At 42.9% G+C, this 16390-nt stretch overlaps 1 protein-coding gene and 1 long non-coding RNA gene across 3 annotated transcripts in view; one reads left to right on the top strand and one right to left on the bottom strand.

The window, feature by feature from the left end:
* Positions 1–1510, bottom strand: part of LOC108296014 — a 21762-nt gene extending 20252 nt beyond the window's left edge. The window contains exon 1 of the long non-coding RNA XR_001821711.2: positions 1382–1510. This is a non-coding gene — a long non-coding RNA (uncharacterized LOC108296014). The remainder of the gene's footprint in view (positions 1–1381) is intronic.
* An 8100-nt stretch (positions 1511–9610) lies between these two features.
* FAM199X (family with sequence similarity 199, X-linked) overlaps positions 9611–16390 on the top strand; it is a 31659-nt gene continuing 24879 nt past the window's right edge. For both annotated transcript variants that reach the window (XM_017518387.2, XM_017518386.2), the window contains exon 1: positions 9611–10141. In XM_017518387.2, coding sequence (XP_017373876.1) covers positions 9945–10141 — 197 coding nt within the window. In that variant the 5' untranslated portion in view covers positions 9611–9944. The remainder of the gene's footprint in view (positions 10142–16390) is intronic.

The raw sequence follows: 16390 nt of genomic DNA, 5'->3' as shown, positions 1-16390 counted from the left end.
TTTGAGAGCCACTGACTTAGAGTGCTATACTGTTGTTTCTTCGGTAAACAAAGAGGCTGCTTTTCTTGTTCAGAAGCTTTAAAATATTGCTTAGGATTTCTGGTGGGTGCACAATTCCCTGCTGTGAACTGAGCTTGCTGGAAAACCAAATAACTGGCACTGCATTGTAGTCCTACCCAGAGCTTGCAGGCTTTGCTCTCATATAAGACTGATTCTTCCAGAGGAGCCTGGAAATACCACTGTGATGGGCAAAAGCTCTTACCAAAAATAAACTAGTTGTGGGGGCTGGGCACAGTGGCTCTTACCCGTAATGCTAGCACTTTGGGAGGCCAAGCAGGTGGATCACTTGAGGTCAGGGGTTCGAGATCAGCCTGGCCAACATGGTGAAACCCCGTCTCTACTAAAAATACAAAAATTAGTCGGGCATGGTGGCGGTCACCTGTAATCCCAGAAACCGGGAAGCTGAGGCAGGAGAATCGCTTGAACCTGGGAGGCAGAGGTTGCAGTGAGCCTAGATCATGCCACTACACTACAACCTGGGCGACAGAAGGAGACTCCCTCTCAAAAGAGAAAAGAAAAGGAAAGGGAAAAAAAAAATGGCTTTGGGCCTTAAGTGTTACTCAGTTCTCCAAGTAGCTGAACTTGACCTCAACAGAGAGGAAAAGTGCCTGGAGGAAAATTGTGCTTCGTTTTTGCCCTGCTTATTTTGTCTTCAAAATGTATGTTAAATCACCACATCAAACAGCCGTCTCAGATCTCAACTCCCAGGTGAGTTCGGTCGCCCCCAATACGTTTTCATAACACAGGATCTATCTCTGTCTCCTTATTTTGTAATTGCCTGTCTCCAAATGCATATAGCAACCGGCAGGCTGTAAATGACGAGGTAAAAGCCTAATTCCTTTCCTCGTCCGGAGCCTCTAGTGTAGTACCCAGCACAGAGCAGGTACTTGGTATTTTGGTAAAGGAAATCAATCAATGCATCAATAGCAGAATCTGAAACCAGGGACCTAGATCTTTCCAATAAAATCATCTTGCCGAGATGTGACTCAGATGTATTGGTGTCCGGCAGACAACACGTTTTCGCCCTGATTTTATCCTCCATTCATTCATTTTCCGCCTCACCCTTAGACCCTGCCTATTCCCGACTACAAATAACCTGTAGATTCACACATCTCAGTATCGACACACACACCACAGTTGACACGCCCCTTAATCCTACAACTACGCCATCAATTGTCGCCGCCGGGTCCTACCGCTTGTCAGTTCCCCCTACTCCTCATTCCCTCGCAACTTCCTATCCCCATCACTTCCGTTCCCCTTTGCCAGCTCTGCTAGAAGCGGGATGTGTCTACGCCCTCAGTCCGTAAGAAATGCCACAAACCTCCGCCTCGCTAGCTGTCCTGGCGGCGGCCGATGGCCCCTGTCCTGTGGCCTCGGAAAGCAGCGGCAGTCGCAGTGACCCGACCGTCACCCATCCGCCGCTCTCACTTAGGCGGTGCACAACGGCGCTCCCACAAGCCGCTTCGCTTCCGCTCCTTCCATTCCTACCCACCCTCCACCCCCCACCCACGCCGGCCAGGCCCCGACATTAACCCCTTCGCGACCACGTCGTTAGCCTGTCTGGTTGGGAGAGCCAGGCGACTAATCTGGTAAAGAGACCGAAAAACCAGGTTAAAAAGACTTAAAAGACTTAGTCATCTATTGGAACATTTCCCCAGTTTGTAAGTTGTCTTGCAAGATTATCAATCATTCTCAAATAGGAGCTTAACTTGTTTGGTGAACAGTTCATGATGATGCCTTCAAGCTGCTAGACCAACACAAACTCCGAATTTACAGTTTCTGACCTTTCACCTTAAACCTGTGCCCTTTCTACCCTCCATTCCCCATCTCCTTTGGTTCTTGTCTGACTCTTAACTGCATGTGTAAAGAGCACAGACTTTAAAACCTTAGCTCCCACGTTCGAATCCCCACTGTACCACTGTCTAACCACGGCATCTTGGGCAAGTGATTCAAGCATGCTATTCCTTGGCTTTCTCATCTGTAGAATGGGTATGATAATAGTACTTACCTCCAGGGTTGCAGTAAAAATATTAAAATTTCACATGTGAGGAGCACCTAGAACATTGTCTGGCACGGAGTTAAGCAGTATATCAAAATGGAAATTATAATGATTGAATTTGATCTCACCTAAGACCTCTGGCTAATAATAATAAATGATAATAATCATTTTGCCTGGGACAGGGGGGACTGCCCTTTTCTCTCCAGGCTGAGGCAGTAATAACTGACTCTAGGGACTGCCGATATGGAAATTACTACCACTCTGGCTGGAGTCAGAAGAGTATATTAAAGAGTCTCTTTGTACTGCACTAAAATAAGCAAAATCCAGTGTTTGCGATTCTATGGACCAGGCACTTATACTAAGTGCTTTAAACCCATTTTGTTGTTATTGCTTCATCCTCACAAGAACCCATTGCTGGTAGTTAAGTGTATTACCCTTTCCCGTCCCCTTTGTTTGCTCAAAGCAGCTAAGAAAACTCAGATTAGTCAGACTGCATATAAATCAATAGCTTGCCCACGGTCACAGAGCTAATAACAAATGCAGCCAAGACCTAGACACATTCAGATGTGTCCTGGTGTCTCTGAAATATCACTGAGAAAAAGGCCACCATAAATTCTTTTCAAGTGCTCTCTCTCCCCCAATTACCCACCCCAAGAGTTGCCTCAATGACTAGGTTTTCTTCAGAAGCAGAAGGGCAGCCCCTAGTAAGGCAAAGATGTCTCCCTTGAAGGCTGGCAGCCAAGGAGGTGACTAGAGTAGGAATTGGCATAACCAGCTCACTCATTGCCCTCCACTGTGCCACACAGGCCCCATTACTGCCCAGTACTGAAGGCCACAGGGGATAAAGATACAGGGCCTTCACCTTACCCCACCATTCTGTAAAGCTTGGATATTAGCAAAGATCTTGCTTATTTTCAGACAGTACAAAGAGACTTGTTAATATACTAATCTGACTCCATCCAGAGTGGTAGTAATTTCCATATCAGCAGTCCCCAGAGTCAGGAATTACTGCCTCAGCCTGGAGAGAACAGGGCAATCCCCTCTGTCCCAGGTTAAAACAAAACAGGAATTTCCTCTATTCCTTCAGAGTGTACAGTACCCAGGATGTTGTCATTATTGCTCCACACCCACCCACTCTTACTTCCCAACTTATCATCAGGTGGTCCACAGTGGTTTTTTCAGGAGAAGGATTGGTGATGGTGAAGGGACTGGGGACGGTGAAGGGACTGGGGACGAAGGAGAAGGTAAATCCCCAAGTTTGCTGGAGGTAAATGAAGCACTGCCTTCTCCCTACCTCTGTACCTCTTTTGTAGCTCCCTGACCTTCTTTTTCACTTGGCATTTCAGAACCCATCACTGCAAACCTAGGAAAGCCTCTCAGGCTTGAATTGCAGACGAATCAGCTTGTCTTTTATTTTTTTCCTGAACACCCGATGATAGTGCACATGTCTGGGCTTGGCTAAATTTGAAAACAAAAAGGACAGAGATAGCATGAGAAAACTTTTTACATAATTTTCTTCATTGTTTCTAGCTGTCAAACTATTAGAAAATGTCAATGTAAGGGGTAGAGCTGTGAGAAGTCGAGTTTCAGAGGCCAGGAGAGAGAAAAATCCTGGTGCAAAGCAAAAGTGTGGGCAGAGGAAAGACAAGCTGACAAGAGTGTCTCTAGGGCCAGTAGAAATAAACAAATGGTGGAGATTGGTGAGTGGGTCTCATACACAAAGAAACCTTGCCCTTTTAGCTCCTTTCACCATACACACCATATCCCCATTCCACAGACTTCATCTGCCTTAAATTCTCCTAATGGATCCAGTTCTTTCATTGCTGGGCATCTTGCCCTAATGGCAGAATTCACCACCAGCTACTACTGCTAAGCAAACTGGGTAGTTGAGGGGAGAGGATGTTCGTAAACCCAATGTTAGAAAGGGAGATGTGTTCATAGCATCCCTAGTTGTACTAATAGCATATTTTTAGAAGCCATGTTCTACGCGCATAATTTAAGTATTCAGGTTCTGCAGTGCTCTCTTCAGTATGTTTCAGTTATTTGTTTCTTAAGAGCTGTTCTGGGGTCCTCAGAAGCTGTGCGTATTAGCTGATAACTACAGCTTCCTCCTTCTCTGGAGAATTACACTCTGCAGAAGAGATTCATTGCCTGGGAGATTGCTGTCTAATACCCCCAATCCCTACACACACACCCCTGCACCCTACAAGCAATGTCTGACTGATGATAAGCGTACAAGGGTACCTTGTCTCAAGGTTGACCAATTCTGTCGTGCAAATCCTACCCCAGAGCTCCTCCTAGGATTAGGATAGAACTTGTTTCCAGCTGGCTTAGGATTTTTCTCCAACCTTATCCTGCTTCTTTCACTCCCCTACTGTTGAGAGCACTCACTCTAAATCGCTTGCCCAAGATCATGCCCCCCTCAGGCTCCGCTTCTAGGGAACCCTAATCCTCATGCTCAGCTCATGTTTGTCAAAGGATTGTGTCCCTCTGTAGGCCCCCTGTTGTAGTCAGAGCCATCATACCCATCCCTGGGGAAGTCAGGAGTGAGTTAAGGTGTAACTGGATAAGACCCCTCAAGGCAAACTTGAACGTGTGTCATAACTCAGATTAAAATGAGATCTGGCCTATTCCTGAAATCTACTGTCCTGGTGACACCAGCAGACTACATTCTATCAAATTAGAAATGAAGATGTATTTGTTTTTGCTTCATTGTAGAAAATTTCTTATATTTTTATTAAAAAGAATTAGGTAGCATTTGTTAAAATTTTAGTTAGATTACAATTATTTTGTGATAGACACTGCTATAATAGCATGAATCTCTATTTATCAGCTATTGTTTGTTATATGTCTGTTAACTGTAAACTCTGTGTTATCAAAGATGATTAAGAATGAGCCCAAGGTTAGATACATGATAAAGATGCTCCAATTAATCTAGAAGTGTTAAATAAAAGCAGCAACAACAGACCGGATTATCAGTTTGGAAATAATAAAAACATATCCTAATTTAATAATTATATGATTCAGAAAACATATTGAATCATCGTTACAAACCTCAATTATAATATTGTAAAAGCGTACAAGTACTAGTTAAGAGTAATGTTCAGATTGAAAAAACGTTCAGGATGAAAATGGCCAGATTGTTAAAACATACATTTGTAAGGATGAAAATTTCAAAACGTCTAGCATATTTTGTATAGTCAGTCATTCTAATCTCACTTGACTAAATCCATTCTTCTAGCTACAATAAAAGAACCAAGATAATAATTTTCATTGGGATTAAATAACTTCTGTTGTTGAAGGGAGAGGATGTTCATAAACCAAATGTTAGAAAGGGAGATGTGTTCATAGCATCCCTAGTTGTACTCATAGCATATTTTTAGAAGACATGTTCTGCACACATAATTAAGTATTCAGGTTCTGCAGTGCTCTCTTCTTAAATGTAACTTCTTTATTGTAACTTCCAGCTACAATAAAAGAACCAAGTCACAATGTTTTATCTAAAATGCCCATCTTTTGTTGGCCTACTCTTCTAAAAGCCCAGGACAAATGTCACTTACTGTAAAGCCCTCACTAATCTTTCTCCCAAGCCAAACTCATCCTTTCCTTAAATGTGCACTGATCTTTGACAAAGGAGCAAGGGCAATACAATGGAGGAACGATAATCGTCAATAAATGATGTAGGAACATCTGGACAACCACATGCAAAAAGAATGGATCTAATTCCTACATCCTTCACAGAACTTCCTGAAAGACCTACCACCTCTTCAATGGAAAGCATCAACAGTTTGCACCCTACAATTCTCTGAATTCCTCCCCTCAAAATCCTCACCTTCCTGCTTCCACCAATCCTGGATTATTGTAAAATGATTCTTACCCAATCTTAATCAAGACCCCACATTGAAATATCCACCTTAAACCAAACTTCCAATTCTTAATAATTTCTAGCCAGACATTCCCCTCTGAAACATTGCCAAAGCTTTGTGTAAGTGGAGGTTTTCTTTGCCAAAATAAGTAAGAAACTCAAGCTTTGTTTTATGAGCAGGTTTTGTTGGTGATATTTGACTTAGCTAAATACACACACACACACACACACACACACACACACACAAACACACAGACACACTTTAAGCTCATTAATCACATGAAAAAATTATAAGGGTTAGATCACCGATTATGGGGTCAAGTGCAGTATATTTCTATCTAATAGTAAACAAAACAATAAAAGTTAGTTGACAAATCTCAATACTACTCAGTCTCTCCTGCAGCCGTCAGCTCTCTGGTAGGTAAATTATACATCTGAAAATTTCAAGGCAGATTGCCCCAAGGTTTGCTCTCAGGCTCAGATCTTCAGAGAAAATAAGGAACTGCTATACCCACCCACATTTTCAGAGAAACAGAAATTAGGAAGGATCTTGCATAATGGAAGGGAGAGATGAATTGGGTAAATCCATTGAGGTGAACTACACCCATGGGACAAACCAAGCAAATCAAGGTGAGACAAGAAGGCAGGATGCCCAACAGTCATGAACTCTAATGATTAAGAACTTGGTTAAGATGTATTAGTATGTTATTACCACATATTTAAGTAAACATTATATACACAGCGCACAAACTCTATGTACTGCTATCCATATCTATGTCAGTGTTTCTTACTGAGAAATATGTGGAGGGACCTCTTTGAGATGGAATCTCACTCTGTGGCCCAGACTCACTGCCTCCACCTCCCAGGTTCAAGCAATTCTCCTGCCTCAGCTTCCCAAGTGGCTGGGACTACAGGCGTGTACCACCATACTCAGCTAATTTTTGTATTTGTAGTAGAGACGGAGTTTCACCATGTTGGCCAGGCTGGTCTCGAACTCCTGACCTCAGGCAATCCACCTGCCTTGGCTTCCCAGAGTGCTGCAATTACAGGCATGAGCTACTGCGCCTGGCTTGGGACCTCTTTTTTTTTTTTTTTAATTCTCTCAGACCCAAGCATTTGTGTAAATTCTTTTTATAGTATTTCTTAAATGTAAACAAACATAAAACTAAATATAAACTCTGCATGTTCATAAAGCTCTTGTACAAACTTAACACCAAAGCAAATTTACAAATCGTGCACAAACTTTTTTACAAAGTCAATGTAATGTGGTATATATGATGAAACAAAAATGCCCTAGAAACGTGAACACTGACTGGCAAGCATATGCTCTTGGCCTTCACCATGCTTGTAAGTACGTCTTGGGGTTGACTCCACTTTCCCATTACTTTCTTTTTTTTAGATTATTGCAACCCTTCATTTGTATAGGAAGATGCCAAGTATGAAGTTCACCTCATTTGTCTTTTTACACACACATACACACACACACACACTTTAACCTCATTAATCATATGAAAAAATTATAAGGGTTAGATCACTGATTAGGGGGTCAAGTGCAGTATATTTCTATATCTATAGATCGTGACAATTAAAGTAGTATTACCTTGTGCTAATTCATTGTGAAAATAAACTCAAAAATGTGTCTTAATTATGTGGCACCAGTTATCATGTGGTCATACAGATACTTCAGAATATGCTTAAAATTAAACACAAAAGTAAAACACATAATTGTAGAAACCTCACAGACTCTATCATTAGACTGCAGTTTAAAAAACACTCACCTTTTATAGTATGTGTAAAAAGTATATACATTTAAATTACACTGCCAGGTGCAGTGGCTCATACCTGTAATCCTAGCACTTTGGGAGGCTGAGGCAGGTGGATCACTTGAGGTCAGGAGCTCAAGACCAGCCTGGCCAACATAGCAAACCCCATTTCTACTAAAAATACAAAAATTAGCCAGGCATCATGACACATGTCTGTAATCCCAGTTACTTGGGAGGCTGAGACAGAAGAATGGCTTGAACCCAGGAGGTGGAGGTTGCAATGAGCCAAAATCGCCCCATTGCACTCCAGCCTGGGTGACAGAGCAAGACTCCGTCTCAAAATAAATAAATAAAATAAATAAATTAGACTATTTTGTTAGCTTCTTATTAACAGTTCCTGGTGCTATTACCTGAGTACCTACATTATCATGCAGCATTTGACTCCTATTTCTTTTGGATAATCAAGTCTCTTGTTCGTGGGGACTAAGCCATGGCCCATTCAGTCTCACTGGCCTCAAACCCTTGGGGATTCATGATTAGGGACCATAGGCCAAACCATCATCAGCCTCACTTCCACGATTTTTAAATTGGTCAGCCCCATTGTATATTAATGAATGATTAATTTTGAAAGTACACAATGCAACATACCTTCTTGCAATCTCAATGAAGGAAAGCAGGCATGCTCAACAGTCAAACAACCAAGTAACTGAAGCAAGATAATGAATACATTTTAAAGGCACGGTTGAGGAGCTGTTTTCACTGTAAGGTGCATTGGTAGGGCATGGCACAGAGTTTAACACTGAATGGGGCTTGTTTTAGTGACAACCCCCCACTTCTCTTGCTCCCTTTCTCTTTTTCCTCCTTCCTTCTTTCACCTTTCCCCTCATTTTCACCTCTCTTAGTTCTCTGCTTTCCTGAAGGATGAATGTAGTTTTTCAATAAAGCTAAATATGGTTAATGCAAATAATTACTTTTATTGAAAAATTATGCTCACATGAAAATGTGCTTCCTTTTATAAATTAGTATTAGGTAGTTTTAAACATTGTCTTCTTTGGGCAAAGCAACAAATTAGCAATCTTGGGTTTTCCTCTGAATGTATTTTTTTTAATTTTACGCATCCAAGAACAGGAACCACGTGTCCAGAATACAGAGAAGAGAGATGAGATAAACAGGAAAGAACAGTATATGACACCTAACAAGTTGATTCAAGTTGAACAAGTTAAGCTCCATGCTATATTTTCTACCGGAGAGAGGGGGCATATTAGCAGGAGTGCCTAAGCCTCCTTTGCGAGTTAGGGAAGGCTTCACAGAGGAGATAACGTTTGAGCTGGAGTTTGAAGGATTAGCAGGGGAGAAATGGCAGGGCATTCTAAGCAGAGTGCCTAATACGAGCAAAAGGTGCAGAGCACAAAAGAGTACTACGTGTCCAGCGGCTCTGAGTAGGCGGGTGGCTGCAGCGTAGGGTTTTTGCAGTTAGGTGATCATGGGTGAGGCAGGGACTATTTTTTACTGCTTGGACGATTTCTCCTACAGCTCATTGCACAGTGCTGGGCACACACACTGCTGGAGCTCAATAAATACTTGTTGAATTTGGACAGGGTGATCGAGTGCGCTGGAAACCAGGGCATCTGGATGCTTTCTCACGCATCCGCAGTGTGACCCTGGACAAGTCCCTTTTCTGGGGCTGCGGTTGCTTCTTAGTTATCAAGTGCGATAGAGAAAGCGGAGGAGGAGGTTGGCCAGAGAAGCCGAGCCCTTCCAGCGGCCTGAATCCCTGATTCGAGGCATAGAGGGCGGGGCGATCCGCTTTGGGCTGCAGCAGGAGGAGGTTCAGTTCCTCCTCCAGTCCACTAGGGGGCAAGGGAGCGGCTTCCCGCTGCCCTTCCCCTCCGGGCCGGCGCCGGGCGGACTGCTGCAGTAGCGAGCCGCGAGCGCAGTGGGCGGGGCGCGCCTGGCCGGGACGGGCGGCGGCGCTGCGCTGACGGGTTGAGTCGGGCGGCGGCGGCGGCGGCTGAGGCTGCAGAGGCCACCGAGGCGCTAACTAGGTGGCCGGCGGGCCGCTGTGGCCTCGAGCAGCCTCTTCGCGCGGCCCCGCACCACGCAAGCAGCGGCGGGCCGTGTCGCCCAGCCTGCCGGTGAGCTGCCGCGGGCACACCCTGGAGCGGCGGCGACTGCAGACAGGTTAGAGTGGGGGCAGGGGCGGGCGCGGGAGCAGCCCAGGGCCAGAGAGGGAGCCCGAGCCAGGCTATCTCCAACCATGTCCGACGAGGCCTCGGCCATCACTTCCTATGAGAAGTTTCTAACTCCCGAGGAACCCTTCCCGCTCCTGGGACCCCCTCGCGGGGTGGGCACCTGCCTGAGCGAGGAGCCAGGCTGCCTGGACATCAGCGACTTCGGCTGCCAGCTGTCCTCCTGCCATCGCACCGACCCGCTCCACCGCTTCCACACCAACAGGTATGAACTGCAGCTGAGGGCAGGGGTGGATTTTCCACCGCTGGTCGCCCCCCTGCTCCTGGTCCTTCTTCCCGGGCTGCGCGTCTAGTCTCCCCCTCCCCCACCTGCTTTTGACCAGCGCTCATTCCCGGGCTCCTTCCCTGTCCCCCATCCGTATTTTCACCCCTGCCCTCTGATTTTCCTTTTGACCGGCGTTTCACTCTCTTTTCCTCATTCATCTTCTGGTCATAGGCGACTCCTCCCTTCCCTACCTTCTCCTTCCCTCCCTTCCCTTCCCCCACCTGTATCCTACGAACCCCAACCCCCCACCCTTGATTTTTAAATACGCCCGTTTCCATCCATCTGCAAAAGTTTAACCCCTTCCATTTCCTGTACGCTGTAGAGGAATTTGGATGGCCCCAAATAAATCCATAGATCTTTCGAAAAGTGGAGTTGAAAGGTGGCACGTTTAAAGCTAGAAGCTTTATTTTCCCAATTTTTAACCTGTCTCATAGTCCTTTCTCCCCCTCCCCCCCACCACCCCTACCCCATTTTTTTGGTTGAGCGCTAGGAAACTAGTGGATTCTCCCTCTCTTTTTTTTTTTTCCTCCTTTATTAACTGTTTGCCTTAGCGCTTTAGGCTCTGCCAAAATGGATAAGCTTAAATCTGGAAGATTCCTTCGTATGACGTATCCTTCAATTTGCTTCCCCTTTGAAGGGAGAGAGGCTTAGGCTGGACTGCCTTACACAAATTTATTCAGAGTGTATCTCCTGACTGATTTCAGTAGAAGGTAGTGTTCTGGAGACTTCTCTCATGCGTGCATTTACGTGTTAGATCAAATGTTGTGAGGGATTTGAAGACGTTCTAGATATAGCCTCAACTTTTAATATAGGTGGATATTTGAGATATGTATACAAAGGGCTGGGAGGTTGTGTGGATAAGGCTCTGGGAGAGGGGTTCAGCTATGGAAAATACTGGAGATAAGAAATCTAGTTCTGATTTCTGATCCAAGTTTATGATGTAAGTTTGAGCAAATTCTTCCATATCTTAGTGTCTTCAGCATATTTCTCCCCTCCCTTGCCTTAAATCGGTCTATAGATTGAATGAGCTTCTACTAGGTACAAGGAATGTATAAGATGATTCTTACATAAATGAAAGTTTCAGTCTATTGGAACAAGGTACTATAGTTAAAGAGAGAATATCAGTATAACACATCTCAAAAGGAAGTGGCAGTAAATTTATGACTATAAATCGTCATTGCAAAAAATGAAGAAACAGGCCCAGAAAGAAAAGATTGAGTTCAAGGTCATAAAACGTAGTCAGGCAAATCCAAGACTATTCCTTTGAAGTTGGTGATTAAACTTGGAACAAAACTAATGGATCCAGTATTACAAATAGAACTTATGGTTTCTTAGACTAATTCACAGAAGCCTATTTAACCCCTAATGCCACTGTAATGTGAATGTAACGTATTCATGAAATCAAGTGTGCTTAGGGTTATTTATGTTGGAAAATAATATAAAAGAATACCTTTGTACATATTTGGCATTTAAGTTTTTCAGCCATGGAGCAAGTTACATACCCAGGAAAGTTAAATGATTTCAGAATGATCCTGCTGTGATGATGAGGGCAAGGGAATGAGGGTAGAGGCTGAGGGTACTGCCAAAACTGGTTGGAGGTGATGGGGAGTGAAGTGATGAGAATAATATGTTTCTTACAACTTGTTCTGTTCCTCCTCCTCCCCATTTTTTCCCTGTGTTTTCTTCCCCTTAAAGACTGTGGTGAGGTCAAGGCTGTTTTTCAGTGGGTCAGTGAGGAGGGGAGAAGGAGGTTTTTCACAAGCCCCAGATTTTCCAAGTCAAACATCTTTCCTAGTTAACTGCCTGCTTTTTTTTTTTCTCCCTCTCGTACCCTTTTTTTCACAAGGCTTGGCATGGTGGCAGGGGTTCTAATGCTCTGTATCCTTTTCAGCAGAAAGTATGGGAAGCAAAATTAGCAATATTCACAGCAGGTGACGTTTCTGCCCTAGGCTACCTTGCCTTTTAAATCTGTTATCCTTCTGGAATGTTCTGTCTTCTTACCCCTCCTCAAGATGGTGCTTGAGAGGACCATAGGCTTCCAGCCATTTCTTTTCAGGGAGAAGCACACAGCTAAATCATATATTGGGCAAAGTATAGTTTAGGGAGTTCTTTTATTTCGGAGTTGTATGTGTCACTTTTTTCCACATCATTTGCCAATTCAGACAACCCCAAAATTAGATTTTGAATAATTGAGTGCTGAAATTCTGACTTGGATTTAGTCACTGTGAAACAAATTTCATTGGAAGTAGGAAGCTTGTTAATGGGTAGATATTTGACTTAACCTTTATTTTGCTTCCTTCTTGTTACCTGATAAGAAAAATGAGGAGATTTTAAAACTAATGCCCTTGATAAGGACCTTATAATTATGACAGTTTTGTGCCTACTCATTTACTGGATTCTGGGCTATATTTGCAATTTTCATTAACCAAGACAGTCACAGCACTAACAGTCCCTGAGGTTGAATGCATGCAATATTCAGATTTTTTTTTCCTTAAGGCGGAGTCTCCCTCTGTCACCCAGGCTGGAGTACAGTTCCACAATCTCAGCTGAGGGCAACCTCTGCCTCCTGGGTTCAAGCAATTCTCCTGCCTCAGCCTCCTGAGTAGCTGGGACTACAGGTGCATACCACTATGCCTGGTTAATTTTTGTATTTTTAGTAGAGACAGGGTTTCACCATGTTGACCAGGCTGGTCTTGAACTCCTGACCCCAGGTGGTCCACCTGCGTCAGCTTCCCAAAGTGCTGGGATTACAGGCGTGAGCCACCATGCCCGGCCCAATATTCAAATTAAAGTCATTTGTGACAGGTTGGTGTGTCACTGGTCTAGGTTCAGTAGAAAATACATCACATGGATACAGCCAGTTTCCTAAGAATTCCTACTTTCCGAAGAGTGTCTTTTAGAATCTTAAGACCTACCTGGATTGGTCTAGAATTTTAGGAAAATAGAACAAATTTCAGTAAGCCAAAAAAGTGAATGAATTTTTTAAAAATGTGAAATATCAGTGTGGAACATATGTGGTGTTTAAGACATTTTCTTTGGTTTGAAAGACAGGGATTTTCTGATGTAAATGCGGGTTTTCTCTTAGCACTTCCGAGCTATTACATAAATCAGTTACTCATGATTTTAGAGCTCCATTTTCAATCACCTTTAACCAGAAAAACCTGAAGACTATTGTGTGCCTTTGGTACCACCCATAGTTTTCCTATCTAGAGACAGAATTAGAGGTGCAGAAGAGCTGTGGGTTGCAGGTGGGAGAACTATGTTGGAGGAATTTGGTTTGGGGACTTGCTGAGACAAGTTGAGAATGGGGGTTAGGATTTGGAGAAATATCCAGACTAGAAATACAGATTTGGGAGTAATCAGTAGAAATCCGTTACATGATAGAAGTGGAACTACAGGTTACAAAGGTTGAGAAAGTGGAAGCTTTTCAGTAAATTTAGCAGGGAAAGAAGAAGGGGATGTTGTGAGAATTTGAAAGGGAAGTGAAGGTTTTTTGTTGTTTTTCTTTAGTTTTTCTTTTCCGAGAATAGAGATATTAGCTTCTTAGAAGCAGGCCACAGGAAAGAAATTGAAAATATAAAGGAAGGTGGGATGAGAGATGGAGGTGATCAACTCAGAAGTCCAAATGGGATAGTTAGCCTTAGAAAAGACACAGTGTTTTTTACTTCTAAGGCAATAAAGGGTAGGAAAGATGAGTAATGAACCCAACATAATTGAGGTAGCTAGGAGGAAAGTAAGGAACTTAAGCTGGTAGAAGTAGGGGTTGTATCTTCTCTAACTGGGAACCTTGTGGCCTATTGGACTCCAGAATAGCAGCAGAGGTCAGGTTGGCTATATGAGGATTCTGGCAGAGTCAGTGATGAATGCAAGTACTGATGAGGGACTATCCCCTAAGAATGAATATGTAGCATATAGACTTCAAATGACCTTCATTAGCTTGACAGTTAGGACTTTATTCAACAGTGCTCATTGGCTGGATTCTCATCCTCAGAGGTGGCGGTCAGGTATACCTGAGAAAAACGGGGAGCAGAGGAATGTGTACATGGTGCACATACTTTTCTTAATTTTTTTTTTTTTTTTTGAGACAGAGTCTCGCTCTATCACCAGGCTGGAGTGCAGTGGTACAATCTCAGCTCACTGCAACCTCTATCTCCTGGGTTCAAGTGATTCTCCTGCCTCAGCATCCCGAGTAGCTGGGACTACAGGTGCACACCACCACGCCCAGCTAATTTTTGTATTTTTAGTAGAGACAGGGTTTATCATGTTGGCCAGGATGGTCTCAATCTCGTGATCTACCCACCTCGGCTTCCCAAAGTGCTGAGATTACAGGCATGAGCCACTGTGCCTGGCTGCTTTTCTTAATTTTAACATTTAAATGGCTATTTACCAAAATACTGTTGAAAGTCCTTAGTCTGTATATTCTTGCTAAAACACCTTGCAGAGAAATGTTCTTGGCTTTATTTTTTTAATTAAAATTAGGGCAGCAAGCCTAGTTATTGAGTTAAACACCCTTTCACTGGAATTCTTTTCAACATCTTTCAAGATTTTGGAGAAAGTCTCCTTTGAGAGTAATACTATGATTATAGCTAGAATCTAAGTGTTAGGTAGCTTTCTGTTAGTGGAATAAAATGTAAGGGCTTGTAATTTTGAGTACTTTGGTGGTGAGCACACAATAGACATTCATTACAAGCTTGAAACTGACAAAACAGTCTAAAAGAATCCCACTTAAATTTTTATTTAAAAACTTATTGTAGAAAACTGAGGGCATCTAAAAAACTATAAAGACCACTCATGATCCTTTTCCCCAAAGGTAACAACTGTCAACATTTTAATGATGTTTCTTTTAATATTTCTATGTACATACATAATTTTTAAAAATCAAGATCAGTCTGTATATACAATTTGTGATCTGCATATTTGCACTTACTGGGTGTTTTCCTTTAGAATAGTCTGAAAATATGATTATTAGTGATTATAAAAATACCGTTCGGATATATCAATTATTCCCCATATTTTAGGGGCATTTGTTTTCCCTTTTGGGGTGTTACAAATATTGTTTGGACATATTTGTACACACATCTTTTTTCCAAATTTCTGTTTGGGGAAGGGAACACAATCCTAGAAGGGAAATCACTGATTCCAAAGGAATGAACCTTTTAAAACTCTAGATGTACATAATATTGCCATAGCGCTTTTAAGAAAGATTATGTCAACTTACAGTGTCACTAGCAATGGATGAAAGTACTTCCTACTTTTTAAAATCTATATTGCCTTAAAATTATAATTTTAAAAATTTGCAACTTAGAAGATACAAAAATTTTCCCAGGCACAGTGGTTCACGCTTGTAATCCCAGCGCTTTGGGAGGCCAAGGTAGAAGGATTGCTTGAGCCCAGGCATTTGAAACCAGCCCAGACAACATGATGAAATCCTTTCTCTACAAAAAAATTGCAAAAATTAGCCAGGCTGGTGGTATGTGCCTGTAGTCCCAGCTGCTGGGAGGCCAAGGTGAGAAGATGAGCCAAACCCAGGAGGTCAAGGCTGCAGTGAGCCATGATCATGACATTGAACTCCAGCTTTGTTAACAGAACGAGACCCTGACTCAAAAAAAGAAAAAGGCCAGGTGCCATGGCTCAAACCTGTAATCCCAGCACTTAGGGAGGCCAAGGTAGGTGGATCATGAGGTCAGGAGTTGAAGACCAACCTGGCCAAGATGGTGAAACCCCATCTCTACTACTAAAAAAAAAAAAAAAAAAAAAAAAAGCCAGCTGTGGTTGTGCATACTTGTATCCCCAGATACTTGAGAGGCCGAGTCAGAGAATTGCCTGAACCCAGGAAGCGAAGGTTGCAGTGAGCCGAGATCCCACTTTATTCCAGCCTGGGAAACAGAGCAAGACTCCATCTCAAAAAAAGAAAAAGGAAATGAAGCTATAAAGAAGTTACCATCTTTGCTACTAAAAAATACTATTACTCTATTTTATACATGATTTGTTTCAACTATGAGCCCAGTTTACTTGCCACTGATAATTAAAAACAAAAGACAAAGACTTCTAAGAACATTCAGAACATTGTTGTGATTACAAATCTGGAAAACTGAGGAACACAGTGACTTTACCCCATGCTAAGAGCACAAAATGAAGCAAATTCCTGACTCCTTGGGCAGTGATCTATTGTTTAGATTACTAAAAATG

The sequence above is a fragment of the Cebus imitator genome, unplaced genomic scaffold (assembly GCF_001604975.1).
Source record: "Cebus imitator isolate Cc_AM_T3 unplaced genomic scaffold, Cebus_imitator-1.0 Scaffold677, whole genome shotgun sequence".
NCBI lineage: Eukaryota > Metazoa > Chordata > Mammalia > Primates > Cebidae > Cebus > Cebus imitator.
The sequence above is the reverse complement of the archived record's forward strand: the minus strand, read 5'-3'. Positions and strand labels throughout refer to the sequence as shown.